The sequence below is a fragment of the Acipenser ruthenus genome, chromosome 24, assembly GCF_902713425.1.
Source record: "Acipenser ruthenus chromosome 24, fAciRut3.2 maternal haplotype, whole genome shotgun sequence".
Taxonomy (NCBI): Eukaryota; Metazoa; Chordata; class Actinopteri; order Acipenseriformes; family Acipenseridae; genus Acipenser; species Acipenser ruthenus.
This window is the reverse complement of record NC_081212.1, coordinates 1,821,081-1,842,326: the sequence shown is the minus strand read 5'-3', so window position 1 is coordinate 1,842,326 and position 21,246 is coordinate 1,821,081. Positions and strand designations below refer to the sequence as shown.

Here is a 21,246-nt window from a genome sequence, read left to right as displayed (position 1 = left end):
AATACACCTATCCGGTGGCATGAGAGTCAGGGCTGGAAATAAGACTCTCTTTGCGTAACAGTTTGATCCATTCTTGTTTTTACTATGAGTTTAATAAGACACCTAAGCTCGTTACCTGCACACTGTGGCTAATCAAGCTTGCAGTAAAACCTGGAATGGGTGAAACTGCTGTGCAATAGAAGTCTTATTTCCATTGTGTCACTGTCATTTTTATGACATCTAGCCTATATGTTGTCGTTTTGTGCGTATTGTGTAATTCATATTATTATTTTATTCATATATATTTTTTGGTTATAATTCTACGCATGTATGCACTGTACAACAGAACCGTACTGTAAAAAAAAAAACTAGTACACGTGATACTGCAGGCATCTTAATCGAACACCTATCCCAATCATCTATCGAGCTGCGTCTCGATTGGACACGCCTGTGGGTCGGGTCGCACATGCTGGTAGAAGAAAGATGGACGCTTTTGACTTGTTTCGTAGGCTGGGAGCCGGGGCCAGATTCGATTTGAAGAAGTTTGGCAAGGACGCCGAGAGGTTTAAGGTGAGGATGTAATGCAGACGGCTAACCTGCACGGATTGCAGAGCTTGTGTTGTTAGCCAGTGTGTTGCATGCCAAGAACGGCCTCTGCTGGTAAAGTATCTACCTCCGGCGGCACACATGCTGGTTCACTCCGATTGAACACCGAGTTGACAAAACAAACGAAACGTGGCGGATTAACGCTCTGTAATAAGCTGTTGTTTCTACATATACAACAATGTGTCTTCATTGCTTCACGGTACCTTTAGGTTTTTGCGGCTGTTATGTCTGAATATATAGGCATCTCAAAACAAAACTGTTGTGATCAGAGACCAGACGCAACATCCCTAAATAAAAGCACGTGGCTGCTAATCGATAAGACTCCCATTGCGTAGCAGATTCATCCATTCTTAGTTTTAATAATACACACATGAGCTTGTTACCTCTGTACACTGTGACCAAATCGGGCTCGTTTTAACCCTTGAATGGATCAAACTGCTATGCAATAGTCTTCTGTCCATCCCTGCGCGGTCTCTGCTGTTGCATGCTGTATTTAGTAGAGTTAGACCCTCACTAGTCCTGTCCCTTGTTTAGATCTATTATTGAAATGACCAGGGGCCAGGAAACAGAACCCGGCTGCATTTGAACTGATTGCAACAGCAGGGATAAGTCTCACCTGTGAGTCTAGGTTTACTCTTTGGAGCGATATGGAGCTATAGGGGAGGGGTCTGATTGCACAACCTCCTGAGCATTTAAATAATACATTGCATTGACAGAAGTACTCACACCAGGACTGTGTTCATTGTATTTTGAGATTTGATGTTCTGAACATCCCATTCCTAGGCCATGGTATAACATTGAGTCGTGTCTGTGTGTTTTGCTCAGGTGGTGAAATCCAAGATAAGCGAGTGGACAGACTCCTCCAGCGGCGTGCCGGACTTCTTCAGCACAAACAGCAGCAGCGGCACCGCTGTGCGGAGCGGTGATGAGCACGACTCGGACTCCGAGCCGGAGACGGAGGGGTCACCCCCAGCTGGGAAGAGGAAGAGAGGAGTGGAGGAATCGGGAAAGAATCAAACTCCAGGTGTGCAGTAGGCTTAATACTGCCTTCCACCAGCTTAGTTTTAGAAGTTGTTATCAAAGGAGAAATCTGAAAACAAAAACCTAGGCAGAGGATCAGATGATTCTCCACGTTCTGGGGAGCTGCAGTGTCTCGCCACACGTGTGCCATCATGTATGCTTCTTGTAGTGATCTTGTATTCCTTGTTAAAGGCATTGGAGACTCTGAAACCCAGGAGAGCGATGGGATCCTGTGGACATCCTCGCTGGATAAGAAGGCCAAGGGGCCGTCAGGAAAGAGCCAGAATCCGTCCTGGAAGAGGCTGAAGCACCTCCACCAGGAGAAGGTAGTGTGCCCCACAGTCTGCCTCAATCCCACACACAGCCAAGTACAATTCCTTCTTGTCCCTGTGCTGTGGTTTGTTACATACCCCAAAAGTAGTTTCAGCAGTGGGAACCCAGGGATGGAAGTAAGACTCATAGCAGTTTCACCCATTCCAGGTTTTAATACGAGCTTGGTTAGATACAGTGTATAGGAAACAAGCTGAGGTTTGTCTTATTAAACTCATAGTGAAACCAGGAATGGATCGAACTACTTATTTCCATCCCTCGAACACAACCGTAACTATTAAAACCTGATTGCTACTCTCTGTGTCAGGCAAATAGAGACTCTCCTGCTCTTAATTGCAGCGGTAGGAGGTTATACACTGTTATATTCGGGCATATATCATTTTCTTCTTTTCCTAATGCTGTTTTTTTTTCTTCTTGGTTTTTGGCTCAAACCTCTGTTGTAGGATCCTAACACCTCCCAACGACCCTTTCTTTCTCTGTGCTTCCAGGTCAATGGTATCAGGCACAAGCACAAGATTTACACCCACGGTTCAGACGTGCCGGACCCCGTCACCTCATTCGAGCAGCTGCAGGAGGAGTACAAGATCCACCCGCGCATCATCCACAACATCAAGGAGGCGGGCTTCCAGGGCCCCACCCCCATCCAGATGCAGGCCATTCCCGTCATGCTGCACGTGAGCGCACTGCCCTGGGGTTAGCGGGGCGCACTGCAGGTGCACGTGAGCGCACTGTCCTGGGGTTAGCGGGGCGCACTGCAGGTGCATGTGAGCGCACTGCCCTGGGGTTAGCGGGGCGCACTGCAGATGTTCCTGCTAGACCGAGACGCTGACTGTTACAAGGGTGGAAATAAGACTACTATTGCATAGCAGCTTCATACCCATTCCAGGTTTTACTACAGGACCGATTAGCCACAGTGTGCATAGGTAACAGGCTCAGGTGTGTCGCCTTAAACTCCTAGTAAAACCGGGAATGGATCAAACCGCTGTGCAATGGGAGTCTGATTTCCATCCCTGTGCTGTTTTTATTCTACATGTCAGAGTGAGACCCTTCTCACAAAGTTTAACTATTTACAGTAGAGAGACAACTTTAAGCATTGATTAAAGTTTCATATTCATTAAACTAGTGTAGACTGTAGGTTTCTGTTAAAAAAACTTTAAACAATAAAACACACATACAAAATATGTTTTGCCAGTGTGGCCCATAAGCTTTTGGAATAAGTGAGTACTGATGCCCAGTTGGTAGAGCGGGTGGTGTTATGTTTTTGATTTATTCGGTTCTTTCAGAGTCGGGAAGTGTTGGCGTGCGCGCCCACGGGTTCGGGGAAGACGGTGGCGTTCTGCCTCCCCATTCTGTGCCACCTGAAGCAGCCCATGAACAAAGGCTTCAGAGCACTGGTCCTCTCCCCCACCAGAGAACTGGCCAGCCAGGTAGGCTTTCAAATCAGTGACATCGAGGGTGTCCTGGAAAAACAAGCAACTCCACGGCTTCACTTTCAACTGCTTAATATCCTGTATAAAACGGGGGGGGCGGGGTTTATAAAGAAGATGTTATCGGTAAATGGCTGCCTGGAGCGCTGTGGTGTCAGGCTGTGTATTCACTGCGGCTCTCGTCTCTCAGACACACAGGGAGCTGGTCAAGCTGTCCGACGGCGTTGGGTTCAGGGTGCACATGATCCACAAAGGGGCCGAGGCGGCCAAGAAATTCGGACCTAAATCCTCCAAGAAGTATGGTGAGTCCGACCCAGGAGAGAGAGTGGTGCTGTTTTATTATTGCAGAGCAGCTTCACCCGTTCCAGGCTTTACTACGCGCTTGATCAGCCACGGTGTGCAGGTAACAAGCTCTGGTGTGTCTTACTAGACTCACAGGAACACCATGAATGGATCAGACCGCTGTGCAACGGAGTGTTATTTCCATCCCTGCTTCATATTGTACTTCTGGAGCCAATCCGTTCTTCACATAGCGATGGCTCAGATGTTAAGAGTGTCATTTATTTAAGATTATTGATTTTACAAGATGCAGTATCCAGTAATGTGTCCGCCCCCCGCTAGATATCCTGGTGACGACCCCAAACAGGCTGGTCTACTTGCTGAAGCAGGATCCTCCAGGAATCGATCTCAGCAAGTGAGTTGGGTTAGCATTGGGGGTATTGATCTGGTTAGTGTTGGGGTTGCGGTCTCACTCTGGGTTGGGTTAGCATTGGGGGTATTGATCTGGTTAGTGTTGGGGTTGCGGTCTCACTCTGGGTTGGGTTAGCATTGGGGGTATTGATCTTGTTAGTGTTGGGGTTGCGGTCTCACTCTGGGTTGGGTTAGCATTGGGGGTATTGATCTGGTTAGTGTTGGGTTAGCATTGGGGGTATTGATCTGGTTAGTGTTGGGGTTGCGGTCTCACTCTGGGTTGGGTTAGCATTGGGGTATTGATCTGGTTAGTGTTGGGGTTGCGGTCTCACTCTGGGTTGGGTTAGCATTGGGGGTGTTGATCTGGTTAGTGTTGGGGTTGCGTTCTCACTCTGGGTTGGGTTAGCATTGGGGGTGTTGATCTGGTTAGCGTTGGGGTTGTGATCTCGCTCTGTCTCTCTGAACTGTGTGTGTGCTCTGTGGTTCTCTGCAGTGTGGAGTGGCTGGTCGTGGACGAGTCAGACAAGCTCTTCGAGGAGGGGAAGAGCGGCTTCAGGGAGCAGCTGGCTGCCGTGTTCATGGCGTGCTCCTCTCACTTGGTGAAGAGGGCCATGTTCAGCGCCACCTTCGCCCCCGACGTGGAGCAGTGGTGCAAACTCAACCTGGACAACCTGGTCTCCATCTCCATCGGACAGAGGTGGGCTTAATTCACGTACAGCATGCTGCTGCCGCGGGTCCCTAATGCTGTTGTCAAGGGGGAAGGCTTGCATTGTGGCGCTGAGTCTACCAGACAGCTAAACCCTATACAATGCAATCATATCCAGTCCTGAAGTCCATTCTAGGCTTGACTTTGAGCACGTTTTGCACTTGGATCGCTCCATAGAGAAGTTGGAAACCTGTGTCTGCTCTTTTCAGATCTGTTTGGATATCTTTTTTTAGCTGTGGTCCCTGGATGAGCTCCGATTCTCTCGTGCTGATCTCAGTCTGCCTCTTCAATGAGAGCTCCCTAGGTCTAGCCTGTGCTTTCACTGTTCTCCTCCGTCTCTCTGTTCAGGAACTCGGCTGTGGAGACTGTAGAACAGCAGCTGCTGTTTGTCGGCACTGAAAACGGCAAGCTTGTGGCAATGAGGGATCTGGTTAAAAAGGTAAGCTGCTGTTATACTCCGGCATGAGCCTTTTCAGAGATGGTTACGGCTGGTGTTGTAAATAGACCAATAGACCTTTAATTGTTTTGCATCCAATAAGAGAATTTTTTTTTTCTTGGTTGTAAATTTTGTACAAACATAAAGGAGGATTTGTTAGTGTGTGTGTTTATTTTTTCTGTTCATTTTTCCTCCAGGGTTTTTTGCCTCCAGTGCTGGTGTTCGTGCAGTCCATACAGAGAGCCAAGGAGCTGTTCCACGAACTCGTCTACGAAGGCATCAATGTGGAAGTGATTCACGCCGAGCGGACGCAGCAGCAGGTACAGAAACGTGGAACCAGCACAGGAGCACAGAGCAGCACTGGAGCGCAGCGTTTCAGCTCCAGCACAGGATTCTAGACCTGCTGCATTTATTCGCTTGATAATCGCTTCATGCATGTGCTTACTGCTTTAAATCCTGTGCATGTGATCGGAACAAGCATCCCTCAAAGTTTCTCTCCCCTCCGTTACCCTGCAGAGAGATAATGTGGTGACGAGTTTCCGAGCCGGGAAGATTTGGGTGCTGATCTGCACAGCCCTCCTGGCCCGAGGGATTGACTTTAAAGGGGTCAACCTGGTGATCAACTACGACTTCCCCACCAGCTCGGTGGAGTACATCCACCGGATAGGTGAGTCTGAATGCAATTACGAAACACATCTTCCAGTTCAGGGACGGTGATCAGACTCCTATTGCATAGCACTTCTACCCAGTCCAGGTTTTACTACGAGCTTGATTAGCCCCAGTGTAGAGGTAACAAGCTCTTACCTAGTAAAACCTGGAGTGAGTGAAACTGCTGTGCGTTAAGATCTTTATTTCCAGCCCTGTGAACGGGGTTTAAATGCTGTTCATTGAAATGTTTCCTAGGCCGCACTGGAAGAGCAGGGCACAGGGGTAAAGCGATCACGTTATTCACAGAAGAGGATAAACCCTTACTAAGAAGGTAGCTTCCTGTTTTACTTTGTGATGACGACAGGCAAGTTGTTTGGTGCTGCTGCACTTCATGGTAAAATCTTTCTTTCTCTCCTTTCCAGCATCGCAAATGTCATCAAGCAGGCTGGCTGCCCTGTGCCTGATTACATGATCGGATTCAAAAAACTGCACAGGTAAGCGGATCTCCGGTCCATCACGTTTACAGGGGAGAAAGCTGCTTATTGCATTACAAACCAAGAACCAATCGAGCATAAGCTACTAAAAAGAGCAGAAATCCCGCCATGGATCCAGCAAATGCATAAAGGAGTGAGGATGGCCGAATCGTTGAATACAAAAAAAGGAATACCGCGCTAGATCATGTGTGTGTGTTTCTGAGTGATGAAGAGCACACACAACAAGCATTCAATCAGAATTGAACACGGGTCCTTTATTGATTCCAGTCATCAAAAATCACACTTTTACAGCTTAATCGTTACCGTTAGACACCATAACGAGTTCAGCAGTTATCAACAGAAGCTCAGCAGTAATCAGTTCCCTAATCTGGGAGGGCATCGGACACGGAATATGAGGGAGAATCCTGTAGCTGTGATGCGAGTCCTGTCCTGTTCCCTCCTGCAGTAAACAGAAGACGAGGCTGATGAAGAGACCACCAAGGAGGGAGACGATCCGCACCACCCCACTGTACCTGATGAAGGGGAAGGGGAAGGGGAAAGGAAACGGCAAGCGGTAAGAGTACTGTGTGAACCTCCTCAAAGACACGCTCGTGAGGGAGAGGGAGAGGGAGAGGGAGAGGGAGCGAGGGGCTGATGTTTCTTTTAAGCGCTCTGAAACTCAACGACAGCGCTGTGTTTCTCCTGTTTCTTTTCCAGAAAAGCAAAGCGAAAAAACAACAAAGCAGAGAAAGCAGAAAACGCCCCCAGCGCCCCGGCAGAGACGACTGGGAGATGACAGGGCAGCCCGTCCCCGGCATCATCACGACTGAACGGATCTGAAAATGCATCGCAGCAAAGACCAACCAAATAAAGCAGGCCTGGATCAATTACAATTACAGCAGAGTTGTGTGCTGAGATTAAAATTACAATTACAATTCTGCTGCAGTAATTTCAATTGCACTAAAAAGTAACACAGACAGCTCTCCACATTAACATGCTTGCTCTGTTTATTCTAAATAACCAGCAATAATAATCACAGCTATAAATACAGAAATCGATTATTTAACAATTATTATTATTTTTTTAAAAAAACAAATTGGGGTCACCAAAAGTGGTTGAAAACACAAGAATAATGATCAAATGACAAATAAAGGTGTAATTGAAACTGATTGATCAATTACATGGGATAATTACAATTACGCAGCTGTGCCCAGGTTTAACCACAGTTGCATTGTAATTAATTACGCGCGGCACGATTCCAGTTATAGCTGCGTCCAGGTCTGATGTAAAGATAAGTACCCCTGTGCTTCAGCGACTCCTGGGCCAGGGCTCTGGGATTTGCAGTGACTGTGTAGACAGCAAGAAGCTGCTGGGAGCCACCTCTACATTCTTTACTATAGCTGTTTGAACACTGTGGGATACGCGGTTAATGGAAGGGTTCGTTACAGAGAGAGTCATTTTATACTTCGTTAAACACGCTGAGTTACAGATTGATAACTAGAGGTACAGTATATATTTATGAACTGTAGTAAAACCAGATACGAGTCTGATATTCAATAGGTGAACAAAGGAGGCAGTGTGATTTAGCAGTCAGAAATGTTACTAATTCAGGTTTCACTGTCATTAAAAAGCCACCTTCAAAGACTGAAATTCTGTGTTTTTTTTTTTCTGTAGTGGTTCTGTTCCTTGTGCATTGTACAGTACTTCACATAAAATAAGACCATGAGCTGAACAAATAATGTAATAAAATGGGGATTTAAAATATACTACAACCCAGCAAGCGACAGACACTGCAGTCTTCAAAATAACACCACATTGTAATAAAGAAAACTACATAATACCACTGGTGTATCAGTGCCTGCTGTGACCAGATTGAACCGGGCAGAACTGATACGTTTAAGAAAATAATAATACTGGTATATTACAAAAGAGAATGAGTCTATAATGTACTGCATACGTTGTATCAGATAATGTATCCATTAAACCAGGGTGTTGTTTATGTGCTATAGCTGTTAGATAGTAAAAGATGTTACAGGGCACTATGCCCTTCCACTGTAGTTATTTAACTCTTGGGTGTCTCTTTGCAGGCTTGCAGAGCTCTGTCAGGCGCTGTTTTAAATGCAGCGCTTGCTGGGTAACACTGAGCAGAGTCGCGACCCTTCCTCTCCTCCGCTCGGAGGCGCGCCGCGTTTGGTATCGGAGGCTGACCCGGAAGCTCCTCCTGTGTGTTTCTCGCTTCCAAATCGCCAGGTTTGTTGTTAAGATGGCGCTGCGGCCGGGAGCTGGGGGAGGCGGCAGGTACGGTAAACCGGATTTCTTATTGAAAGTGTCCTGCTTTAGTGGCAGGTCTCGGGTCGTGTTGACACCGCTGCTGTAAGTTGTAATTGCTGAAGTGTTTAAAATGAAAAGGGCGCGGTCGTATTGTTTTGTTTTGTTTTTTCCCTCCCCTGATGGTCCGGCAGTTTACCCATCAAGACAGAGTCATCATTTCGTCTCTGCTCAGCCGGTTGAATTAGTGAATTGACATTTCCAGTTAGTGTTAATAATAATATCTGCGGTGTGTCCTACAGATGCACTAAATATATTGTGTCATTGTGTATCGTATTTGTAGTTTTTTTTTAATTAAATTTCCTAAAACACTCGTATTTGTTTTTAAAGGAAAGTCTTTCCTTGTTAAATGTAATGCTTTCCAATTTGAGTAATATTAATATTATTAAATAATAATAATGATGATCAATTATATTAAGTTCTTAATTTATTTGGCAGACGCGTTTATCCAAGGCGATTTACAGGTGTCGGGATGTTCTGTAATCTCTGAAGATATTTCATTCATTCATTCATTTATTTATTTGTTATAAAAAGGGATAATCTCTCAGTCTAGTGGTTTCTATTTCTACAATTTATGCCTTGCCGGATCAGTCATGGTTTTGTCACATATTTCATCTATCTATGGCATGCTAAGGGAGTTTGCTCAATTGTGAAGTCATTTATCCCTGACCCTTTAACTGAAAGTCCTGCCGCCATTGAATACGCTTCCAACTGCGTAATAAATCATTTGAGTGTTCATCATTACCAGTTAAAAAAACAATGGAAATAAAACAAACAGCTCATTCTGTTGCGTTTAAAAATAAAAAAGTATACATTGTCAAGACGAGCGAGTCTTAAAACGTACATAACATGTGTTTTAGTTTTAAATCTGTTTCCACAGGTGTGATTTCAGGGTAGGTTTTTTTTAATTATTATTTTTTAAATCAGTAAATTGGTGACGCACACATTTAACACCGTCATGGAAACGATATCTTAAACATCACTCGAGTAAATGAATCTGGTGTGTTTTGTAATAACTGATTGTGCAATAGTAACACAGAAGTAACGTGCATTTCTAGGAGATGTTAAGTAAACGTTCGGGGCGTTTCCATTGTGTGGAAGCTGGTGCATCTGTATAATGTTATGCCTGTAGTGGATTTTAATGTGATTTAACACACCTGTGCCTAAGACCTGCCTGTTGGGATATTGCTCGTCTTCCCGCTGCACTTTATTTAACCAAAAAATAAAATATACTATTTACTTAAACCGTGGCATCATTTCATGTCTGGTGTATTCACTATAGAATCTATAGACCATTCTATCCATTGCAGCAATTGTGATGTGTAACAAAGACAATTGAGATGCATGTTATTGAAACTTCACTGCACCAGAGATACCTGACTGTAGGTTCAGTTGGAGGACGTGCTGGGTGCAGTACAGTTTCAAAGCATTGTGCAGAGGTGAGTGATCACGTTGTTAGTGTGGGACAAGGCTTCTGACTCTGGGATGCTGCGCTGTCTCCAGCTGGGAGCGTGCAGCACACCAAGTAAAGAGAAAATGCACGCAGAATGTTTTTGTTATTCGATTCTGGGCTATGTCAGGTTTCTGGTCATGGTTATGTCTATTTTTTATACAGGTGAAAGCATTTCCATACTGTAGATACCCTTGCCCTGAATTGAAACCTCTCCAAGTTCTACAGATCAGGCGCGTTGACCTCACTCATTTTTTTTAAATTGTGAAGGTGAAATTATTATTTTTTTCTATAAGCCTGCTGTTCAGCTGGGAAGCTGGAGCACGTTTGTAATGTTGATTCCCTGGTTCTTTGGGGACGTTCTCAGATCTCATCGCTGCATATCAATTAGACTTTGCAGCAGGGCTGGCAGTTTAATTGAGCATCCAGCCTTGAACCCCAGTCTGTACAGGAGCTGTGACGACACACACATTATGAGCTGGCATCTTTACTGTAACTGCCATGCTTGATGTGGGTGACGGGGTAGTGGCACCACTAGCTTTTAGATGCCCTGGTGTTCATAATTGGGGATGCAGAAGTCAAACGCCCATTGCATTGCAGTTTGTGAGCTGCGTTGCCTTCTCTGCAGAGGGAGTCGTCTTGTGTTTCTCTCCATGGACATTGCAATGCAGTGTCTGCATAGAACAGCTGCCTGCATCCTTTTTACATGCCTGCTTTGATAATGAGAAGTTATGGCGATGCAAAAAGGTATGATGAACGAGTAGCTGTGTTATTTGAAGCTGTTTTATATACAGTGGCTGTTTTAAAATGCACCAGTGATAAATGAATATATATATATTTTTGTTTCGTAATGAAGACGTGTTTTATAAGATGAAAGATCCCTAGCTTGTGAAAGTTTTTTTTTTTTTCAACACCTGAGGATTTTGCGATTCATGATTCTCCAGCGACACGTCTGTGCTCGCCAGGCTTGTAAATAATTGAAGACCCTTTCAGAAAGAGACGTCAGGATCTCTTAAATATTTCATTCCCTGGTCTTTGTTTCTCTTGTGTAACGGGATAGACTTCCTCAGCAGATCTAATGACGAAGTGCCACTGATACCAAATGAAACGAGGCCAGCTGGAATGAAGCTGCACGCTGGCCTTGTTTGTTTTTCATTTCCATATTGCAGATGGATGTTTGCAATAGTTTTGAGGTTTTTATTGGTTTATTTATTGACACCACAAATAAAGATAAAGATATAGGAGGCTGTGTGGTCCAGTGGTTAAAGAAAAGGGCTTGTAACCAGGAGGTACCCGGTTCAAATCCCACCTCAGCCACTGACTCATGGTGTGACCCTGAGCAAGTCACTTAACCTCCTTGTGCTCCGTCTTTCGGGTGAGACGTAATTGTAAGTGACTCTGCAGCTGATGCATAGTTCACACACCCTAGTCTCTGTAAGTCGCCTTGGATAAAGGCGTCTGCTAAATAAACTAATAATAATAATAATAATAATATTCTTCAGGGATTTACTGTACAGGTTATCTTTTTAAAGGGAATAATACTGTCATGTATAAATGGCTGAGATCCTGCATGTCTGTTTCCATTGGTCCTCCATTCTAATGTTCCCCCTCTCTGCTCCAGTGTGCATGTTTGACGGCTCACCCTACAGTGCCTGCTTAATAGAAATCCCTAAATCTCGCTGGCTGCAGTAGTCCAGGTCAGGACACCATACTCAAAGCTTTCTATCCTTTTTAAATCTGCATTGCTTCCCAGTTCACTTCTCACTGCCCCTACTCGTCTGTGCAGGATCCTGCTATCGAACAAAGTACATTTGCTGGTGCAACATCATTTGATGTCTAGACCTTGAAAATTCCTATTTCCATGACACTACACTGTCACCCACTTTGCCATCTAGTTTACAATCCTCAAAATGCATATGCATTATCTGATCTTGAATTCTTTGTTTGGTTAAATATTGCAGCTGGTCTTCATACACAAATAGTTTGGCCTTGCGTGGGTAAAATAAATGAATAAATAGTTTTCTAATGCTATGCTGTGTAAACCTTTTACTGTATGTGGCGAATGCATCACTCAAGCTGCTGTTTGCACTGAAAGAGCTGCAACACACGTTGTCACAACTAACACATTGCGATTGTGTCACAGGTTTGTTAGAATGACTGAATGCAATGTGAAGTGACTGGGGCAAAGCTTACCAGAGCTGTGTGATGAAATCGTGCTTGGGTTTAATTTGTACCATCTGAAAGTGAAAACTCTCTGGAAGACGTTTTGATAAATGTAGGAGTGAATGTGAGCATGGTCTTTGTTTCTCATCCTGCCAGTTTAACCTGATGTTAACTCGGGACTCTAGATTAGTGTGTCTTTGATCAGTAACAGTGGCTGAATTATTTATTTTCATCATTGTCTTTTGTGTTTCACTCAATGCATTATTTATTCAAGCTTCTGTCTAGCTGTTTGGAAAGGGGGGATTACCTTTTGAATATTAGGATGTTAAGTCAGTGACCATTTCTTATATTTTCAGTAATATGTAATGTAAATCATAATGTTGTTTTTAAGCCCATTCACATGTATGCTGGTCTTGAATGCCCAGTTAGACTTGGATATATTGCCACCTTCACCTGGGCTGGCATGCTTGAAGTTTTCATTGCTGGTGTCTTGCCCTACAGTACAAAGTGATTGTGCAGCTTGCTGCTATAACCTGACCCCTCACCAGCGTGGGATTCAGTGAATAAGGAAAACAGATAGCCTGTAATGGTTTAGAAAGAGAGTAACAGGTTATTTGTTCTTGCTTACAGCTTCATGTTTCCTGTTGCAGGGAGCCATGGACCTTCACAAGGTGAGTCTGACTGTTGATACACCCCTCCTAATAGAAAAGGTCCTGGATGATGTTACTCAGCATTTGTGAGATCATGCTCTAGCGTTCAGACTAAGACCAGCATGGCAATTCGACTGCATGTGGCTGGATTTTGTGTTCAGTAAAGTACCACTGATTTATCCTTCCAAGAGCTGCTGTGTTTGCAACAGTCTGATGTCTTGCAAGACGTGTGTGCGTGTGGAGCCGATTAGCCCTGTGATTCTGTCTCATTAGCTGTGAGGTAATTGAGCTGAATCAGACGATTATTAACGAGCTGTGCATCCTGCTTCGCTGAAGTCGTTTTAAAATCTCTTCTCTGCATTTTTAAATAGAAAACAATGTTAAACATACATTGCCTAAATGCTGCAAACCAGTCTCTGTTCAACAGCACTGAAGTGTATTAATAACATATTCTGGAATAGACTGTAGCAGTGTTGATGCGTGATAATGACAGATGAAATGTTACTGAAGTAGAACCCCACAGAGAGCCCTTTCATCTGCTTTACACAGCGCAGTAGTAATCATAGTGTTTGATGCACAGGGCATTGTGACAGTGCAGTTTGAAACAGCGTTGACAAGCCACAAGAAGCGCTACAAAAATAGATTTGAGACAATTAGCTGCTCTGTTGGCAAACCGATTATGTATTCAACGTTTAACACTAATGTAAATCTCCTACTTAATGTTATTACTGGACCCGCATCTACTGTGCTGATCACCTAGTTAACTAACTCTTAACTCTTCAGATAAATGTCTGTAGTTAACATAGTCTGCTACTCTCTACCATTGGGCCAGTCATTTTACATTGCAGTGCTGTCTTTCAGATCTGCATATTTAAAGTAGAAAAAAAAAAATTCAAGGGGTACCAATGATAACAAGAAGAAAGGAAATGCTTTTAAATCCTTGCTTCGCATTTCTGTAACCACGGCCATGTGAATCTGATGTTGGTTTCTCAGAGCCTAACCTTTTTGTTTTAGGAATGATGCCAATGCAGCAGCAGCAGCAGCAGCAGCCAGGCTATCCCATGGTGCAAGTGATGCAGCCCAACATGCAAAGCATGATGGGTTTGAACTTTGGCTCTCAGATGCCGCCGGGCACCATGCCAATGCAGGTAGGTTTTGAGATTTTAATCTTCTTTAATTCTGTGGAATGGACCCGTGGTGCCTCTGAACAAAGGAGGTATGGTCATTGCAGGGGATAATTAAGTAAAGCTGTTCTGGTTTGAAACCACGGTGATCTGGTCTCATCCTGCTGGATTCAGAAGATCTTTTTAAGCACTCTGAAATACAGGCGAGCTGTTCCTGATGTTTTCAGAAATCGAAACGGGTCTTGTGACCGGGCATTCTCATCAGCCAGACCCTCTTTGCCCAATTCTTGCAAGACCCGTCTGATTGCCAGCAGCACTCCCTTCTGTAAGTAGAGCACACTAAGATGATGAACGAAGCCTGGAGTTTATTTCCCTGAACTCCTAGTGTTTGTACAAAACCAAAGCAAATCAGAGGGCTAGTAGTCAAAGGGATTTCACTGTTTTGTGTGATCAAATAGTCTTAGTTTTGGGTGAATTATTTAAAGGCTCAAGCTCAGTGAAAGGGATTGGGAGCGAACAAACTGCCTTTCTTTCTTGTGAATTCTTTCGTGAAACACGTTTCAATGCCAGTATTATTGCTGAGTTATTTAGTAGAAACCAGCGTTTCTACAATTAGTCCTTTTTCATTGTTTATGTATTGTATGATCAAGTGCTTAGGGATGGAAATAAGACTCCTATTGCATAGCAGTTTCACCCGTTCCAGGTGTTAATTTGAGCTCGATTAGACACTGTGTATAGGTAATAAGCTTAGGCGTGTCTTATTATTAAACTCCTAGGAAAAGCTTCGTCGGATTGCCCGGTTGTTGCATTGTTCATGTTTGGTTTTGACAGGGGGGAATGCCGATGGGACCCATGCAGGCTGCTGGGATGCAGTACATGGGACAGCCTCAGTTCATGGGAATGACTGCCCCTGGTCCTCAGTACATGCCGGACATGCAGAAGCAACTCGCAGAGGAGCACCAGTAAGAGAGACGGATTCCTCACATGATTCTGTTAAACTTTGTCCTCTTAGCTTGTTGTAAGCATTAGTGCTATTGCATTGTCAAGACCCTCTGAGATGTTAGAACGTCCGGCTGATGGTGTTTCTTGCATATTAAAATAGGAGTTGTGTAATAAAATAGCTCCTGTTGGTACTACAATTAACATGTGAGCAGTTTGAATATCATCAGAATAGGACCTGAAGTAGACCAATATCCCACCTCTTTGGTAGATTGCAGCAGAGGGATGTTGTTAAGTTACAGGCAGGTGTAGCAAACGCATTTTGCTTATTTCACAGACCCTGATTAGCACTGCTCTTGGACTTGAGTTCTAAACTTTAGTTCTAATCGGGGTCTGTGAAACCAGGCGATTGTGGCCGCTTGGACGGCACCCTCGTAGCTGTGCTTGAACTTCAGATACTGTGTTTTGTGTCCCCACCGAGAGCAGTGCCAGATGAGCGCTGTGCTGTTCCAATGGTTGCCCTTCCCTTCCGTCTGCAAAAGGCGAGTTCACTCGGTTCAGTGCCTCGCCGATAGGAATGATGCACTGATGGAGTTTGCTCAGCAGTGCTCGGTGGTGGACACACCCCTTTTCATTTGCTCCTGTCTGCCCGTGTCTCTGCAGGAAGCGCCTGGAACACCAGCAGAGGATGCTGGAGGAGGACCGGAAGAGGAGGCAGTTTGAGGAGCAGAAACAGAAACTGCGACTCCTTAGCAGCGTCAAACCCAAGGTACAAACTTTCAGCTGCCGGAGAGCAATCGCTTTCACTGTGAAGCAGAGCGCTGTCGCTGAGTTCACAACTCTGCTGTGACTACAGTCAAAGCTACTGTGCCCCGCGTTCAAGGTGGATCCCGTAGGCTTCATTGATCGAATCCTTCCACACTGTTTACCCCTTCAAATGTAGATTTTAAACTGTAGCAACGCAAACTTCTACAGCATTCTATGAGCCTGATATGCATCCCCCTGCCACTGTAAATGTTTTCCGTACTTCTGCTCGGCTACAACTGTGCATGCAGCAATGTGTTGTGATGGAGGGGTTAGGATTGCGGTTTAGTTAGTAAGAGTCTGCTGTTCCAGGGATAAATAAAAAGTCTATGTTGAAACAAGCTGAAGTAAACGTGACTGTGCTTCCTCGTTCAGATGGGGGAGAAGAGCCGAGACGACGCGCTGGAGGCCATCAAAGGGAATCTGGACGGGTTCAGCAGAGACGCGAAGATGCATCCGACTCCCGCCTCCCATCCTAAGAAGCCAGGTAGCGGGATTCAGTCAAGCCAGCTCATTAGCACGGCCGCTGCTTTTAATGAGGTTGTTTTAGCTGCTGCTGCTGCTGCTGCTGGCAGGAAAGGCCACGTTGTGTGGGAGCCAGGGCTCCATGTGGATACTCTGAAGCCGTGCTGATTCATCTCATCTTGCCAAATGCTATTTTAACAGAAAATGCCACATTAGCATTCTGTGCAAACCTGAAGCAAAATGTGCATGGATCACTGCGGTTCTGGAATATCTCCTTCATAAAATAGTATTTGGGCTTCCAGAATATATCATATTTTTAATTTAATGAATGGTTTGGTTTTTTTAGCATTGTGATCTGGAGCAAGAATGTGTTGCTTCTGAAAGTAAACTAGCAGAAGATGCTATACGACCCTCTGAGAGAACTAGCATCCAATCAACAGCAAAACCAGTTTGTAGGGCACAGGAACAGGGTTCTAGCCTCAAACTCATTGCCATGCCATGTGTAGTTCTGTTTTAGTGTGTAGACTCATCTGAATGTACTTCGTTTCCATTGGTTGACTGATGATTGATTGGTTTTGTGTGTTAATGTTCATTGTCTTTTTAGAGTAGATGGAATCTTCATGTGTTTGCTGATTTTACTTGGACATTTTTTCTTTCTGTAATTTTAAACAGGGATGGAAATGAGACTTCTATTGCATAACAGTTTCACCCATTCCAGGTTAGCCACAGTGTATAAGTAACAAGCGCAGGTGTGGCTAATAAACATAGTAAAACCAGGAATGGATCAAACCGCTATGCAATGGGAGTTTTATTTCCGTCCCTGTTAAATTTCTCATTTTTTCTTCTTGGTACCTGTAGTTACTTTACAGAAGTGTTATCCTTTCTTTTAGATTTATTTATTTTCAGCTTTACGCGTGAGTGTTGCTGTATGTGTGTGTGTGTGTGTGCCATTTGTTGCCATTATCATTATTTTTCCATTTTTACAGACATGCCACCATCCCATTCTACTGCCTCCTCCTCCTCCCTCCTTTCCCAACCCCCTGCTTTTCCTGAAGACGACGATGATGATTTTAGTGACTTTATGCAGGGGCCGGTTGAACCCATGTCCTCTGTCACCTCCACCACCTCCTCCTCCTCCTCTTTCCAGCCCTCCTCCCCCCGCGTTCAGGGACCCCACTCCTCCGAGCAGGCAGCAGTGCCCTCGCACCCTGCCCCCCCTCCCCAAGCACCCCTGCCCCCTGTACCTCTTGGTTCAGCGGGACATCACCCTTCTGTCTCTACTTCTACTACAAGTTCCCAAGCTTCTGCGCTTAAAGGTAACACTTTGTTTCTTTCTCCCCTTTAAACAAAAACAAGATTATAGCAATAAAGTACAGATTTTGCATAAATGTTGATTCAGCATCGTGGTTTTAAACCTTGGGCCAGGTTTGCTAAGCTTCTGTAAGTGGTGATTTTAAAATAATAATAATAATAATTCACATGCTTATGTTATGCTAACAGAATACCCAAAGCATGATTTTGTTGTTAACCCATGAAGTGCCGTTGTCCTCATTTGAGGACCGGCTACTTGTGTGGTTTTTTGGAGCATTTTTAACTGGCATCTACCCATTAGTTATATTTTCTCTTTGACTGTATTATGATAACTTAGTCTAATTATGACAACTCAATATAAAATAAGAAACTGAAACCTAAAAATGATACATTTCTTAGTGTTTTCCTCCCTACAGTGATGATAAAGCTCAGTTTCTTATGTGTTGAGCTTCATAGCCAGCGTGACATTTTACTGGTTTGATTACAGGCATGTCTAACTTGACTGTCCTCAAAATAGGACGCTGGAAATATGTTGTAAATGTGTCATTTCTGCACCTCTGAAAGATGGCAACAACATATTGATTTAGAATGTACCAAATTACATGCATACATACAGCTTGTGTTTTTGATTATTTTTTTTCTTTAAAGAAATGAATTTGTTACTTAATGGGTTAAGTGAAATGGCATAAGAAAGCAAGTCCCTCCTCCGGCTGTGTAACTTCAGCAGCTCTGTGCTTCGTCTTCTCCGTTTAGGCCCATCTTTGGAGGAGAAACTTGTTTCCTCGTGTGATTTAAGAGCATCCAAACAGGCCCAGGTTCACTTTAAATCCTCCCAGCCTTTGGCTGAGATGGGCCACAAAGCACCGGTCTCTGCCCATTTTCAGCCCAGCACGAAGGCGAGAAACTGGGGCATTGCCGACAGTAACCTGAGAGCTGTCTTCACTGTGGAAGCACCACCACCTCCCCCGCAGCCTGCTTCCACACCAGCAAAGGCGCCGCCACCGGCAAACGAAACCGATTTGACCGTTGAAGAAAGTGGTGAGAACGTTTAAGAAAGAGATTCAGCTTCAAAACAAGCAAGCTAAAATGAAAGCACCCCCTCTGTCTGACTTCTTTCAATCTTTTCTTTTAACTGAAATCGCGACCGATGCCTATCCTGGTGTCGGGGGGCTTCTGCTACTGCACATTATTACATCATTTATTTTACTAAAAATGTAAAGATCTCTGCATGATGATGATTTAACAGGGTTTTTTTTCTGTATTTATTTGAACTGGTTCTCCTTCATCAGCATTGCGCTGTATATATGTAGTTCCTGGTGCAGGATGGGTGGAGAAAATAACAAAAGCAGGTTTTTCACCTTTAAAAAGCTCACGGCTAAAAATCCCTGAACTGTGAACAAACAGGGACCTTGCTCATTCCTCTTCAGTGTGCCTGCTCTGACGGCTTAAAACTGCTAGCACTGGATTGAAAAGAAAAGCATAAGTTTAAAGCACTTGATTATAAAAATGAGAAGCGCTCCTCCGATAGTCCTGAACCTGATAAAACATGCTGCCAGAGTCACTTTAAAGGTGAAAACCCAGCGGATTAACCATTTTAACTCCCAAGGCTTTTTGCGCTTCCTTGAAATGAGTACTTCATTTTGATTGCATGCATGCATTGTGTTCGATGAGGGATCGTACCGTCGCATGTTTTCACCACAGTGTATGCACACAGAGGCAGCTTGCTCTTCCCCTTGGACTGTGCTTTCAGGACATTTATAGTGGTGTGTTTTATTTTTGAGATACATGCCATTCAAATACATGATGCATATGCAAGGAAACAACCAAATCAAACGCTTCCCGGATTCCAAGCTATGCTCTAGTCTTGCAGATGTCAAACAGCTTGACTAGCAGCGACTGTGTGCTGGGTGAATGGCAAGATGCAGAACCCACACCCAACCTGGCAGCCAGCAGAGGTCATGCTTCTCTGCAGGGGCTGTCATCCGGGAAGCAGGGCTGCTCACTGCCTTTTTAAGAGTCTAAAAGTTTTTACCTGAAGGATCAGCCAGTAATGTTCCCCTGGCTGATCTTCACATCGTTAACCTCTGTGCTCTGTTGTTTGTAGGCGTGGGGGTGTACCCTCAGCAGGAGGCTATCCAGCCAATGGTGCCTGGCTGGCTCTACAATGACGGTCTCGTTCCAGGTAATCCATGAATACGGTAACTTGCTGGCGAGACACAAGATATACAGCAGCCCTGGTTTCTTTGCACCTATAGTGGATGAAAGGCATGTTAATATGCCAACGTGTTTGGAAGCTGGCAAGGAAAAGACTAGCAATATGTCATTGATATTGAATGCTGTAGCAATGGGTGATGTGTTTAATGTATTATAGGTGGGATCGTACTTGGTCTGTAGACCTGATTATACAGGGATGGAAATCAGACTCCTGTTGCATAGCAGTTTCACCCATTCCAGGTTTTACTATGAGCTTGATTAGCCCCAGTGTATATCCAACAAACTCAGGGGCGTTTTATGAAAATCATCGTGAAATCAGGAACGGATCAAACTGCTGTGATACGGGAGTCTTACTTCCACCCCGCTTGTATAACATTAAAAAAAGCTTTCTCCTGCCGAACAATCCTCCTTCTGTCTCCTGTGTTTTGTGGTGAAACAGACCTGTTTAAGAAGGTGCTGGAGATCACAATGACTCCTTCGGGAATCGACACAGCGAAGCTCTACCCCATTCTGATGTCCTCGGGCCTGCCCAGGGAGGCGCTGGGGCAGATCTGGGCGTCCGCCAATCGCACGACTCCGGGGAAGTTGACGAAGGAGGAGCTGTACACTGTGCTGGCTATGATTGGTGTAACACAGGTACAGTATGAAATTCACCTGCCTCGCAGCCACAGACCCCCTGCTGAAACGCTGGTCTGCTGAGACAGCCTTAGAATCTCTGAGTCACTGGCCTTTTTGTCATTTGTCTTCTCTCTTTGCGGTTCCGTGCACAGAGAGGTGGGTAGGGAATCCATCGCAGAGACTGGCTGTATCATGGTTAAATACATCATTGTTAAATAATCGCAGAGCATTTGTGTAGCTTCGTGTAATCTAAGCCTAACATTTAATGGGCTAGCCTAATAAATATAGAGCTAGAGACCAAGTTGCCCCTTTTAAGTATATATAAACACTCACTCTTCCGTTCCCTCAAATAAAGTTGTTAATACGAGACTAGACCGTAATTAATAATTCAAACAGACATTGCATTCACTCAGTGGAGGAAAATAAATATTTTGGCAGACAGTGTTGGTTTTTAATAAACCAAGAACGAGATTGGAAAAGTTATATAAGCGAAAACCACAGAACATGAAAGGCTTCCTTTGCAAACACACGGACAGACTAGAGGAGAAACGGGTCATTATGTAACGGATGAATCATCGTGCATTGCTTTTATAACTCGGTTTATACTGTGGTGCAGGACCTGTGTGTCTTGATGCGCTTGACCTTTTAAAAGAAGACATTTGTGTGTGACTCACTGAAGTCTGAAGCTGATAAGAAATGACACAATGTTTTTTATCTTGGCATGTGTCATGCGAACCAGTGCATGGGTTTCAGAAGGCTGAATTGCCTCTCTGAGAATGACCATTTTCCAGCAGGCCTTATTTGCAATTATTTGCCTGATTTGAGGATAACATGAAGGTTTTCCAATTTTCCATTACAATTGTAG

At 44.4% G+C, this 21,246-nt stretch overlaps 2 protein-coding genes across 8 annotated transcripts in view; both read left to right on the top strand.

Annotated features, from left to right (window-relative positions):
• Positions 1 to 408: 408 nt before the first annotated feature.
• On the top strand, positions 409 to 7,957 carry LOC117429320 (probable ATP-dependent RNA helicase DDX52). Its single transcript, XM_058997907.1, has 15 exons — positions 409 to 549; positions 1,411 to 1,609; positions 1,798 to 1,931; positions 2,424 to 2,609; positions 3,219 to 3,362; positions 3,553 to 3,664; positions 3,984 to 4,056; positions 4,546 to 4,749; positions 5,107 to 5,197; positions 5,392 to 5,514; positions 5,711 to 5,861; positions 6,098 to 6,173; positions 6,265 to 6,336; positions 6,782 to 6,889; positions 7,033 to 7,957. The coding sequence occupies exons 1-15, from the start codon at positions 463 to 465 to the stop codon at positions 7,109 to 7,111; spliced, it is 1,839 nt and encodes a 612-aa protein (XP_058853890.1). The 5' UTR covers positions 409 to 462; the 3' UTR covers positions 7,112 to 7,957.
• Positions 7,958 to 8,062: 105 nt separating this feature from the next.
• Positions 8,063 to 21,246, top strand: part of LOC117430840 (synergin gamma-like) — a 31,566-nt gene continuing 18,382 nt past the window's right edge. For 2 of the 7 annotated variants that reach the window (XM_058997902.1, XM_058997900.1), the window contains exons 1-10: positions 8,063 to 8,613; positions 12,887 to 12,927; positions 13,921 to 14,054; positions 14,862 to 14,992; positions 15,633 to 15,738; positions 16,149 to 16,260; positions 17,225 to 17,554; positions 18,303 to 18,587; positions 19,654 to 19,731; positions 20,203 to 20,399. In XM_058997902.1, coding sequence (XP_058853885.1) covers positions 8,342 to 8,613; positions 12,887 to 12,927; positions 13,921 to 14,054; positions 14,862 to 14,992; positions 15,633 to 15,738; positions 16,149 to 16,260; positions 17,225 to 17,554; positions 18,303 to 18,587; positions 19,654 to 19,731; positions 20,203 to 20,399 — 1,686 coding nt within the window. In that variant the 5' untranslated portion in view covers positions 8,063 to 8,341. The other 5 variants (XM_058997906.1, XM_058997905.1, XM_058997901.1 and 2 more) reach the window with 4 other exon arrangements.

What these genes read in the sequence shown, in the direction of transcription:
- LOC117429320 (XM_058997907.1), top strand. Translation starts at nt 463, where the DNA reads ATGGACGCTTTTGACTTGTTTCGTAGGCTGGGAGCCGGGGCCAGATTC. An exon ending in GGGAAAGAATCAAACTCCAG is followed by an intron (nt 1,610 to 1,797) that starts GTGTGCAGTAGG and finishes TCCTTGTTAAAG; the next exon opens with GCATTGGAGACTCTGAAACC. An exon ending in TGAGGGATCTGGTTAAAAAG is followed by an intron (nt 5,198 to 5,391) that starts GTAAGCTGCTGT and finishes TTTTTCCTCCAG; the next exon opens with GGTTTTTTGCCTCCAGTGCT.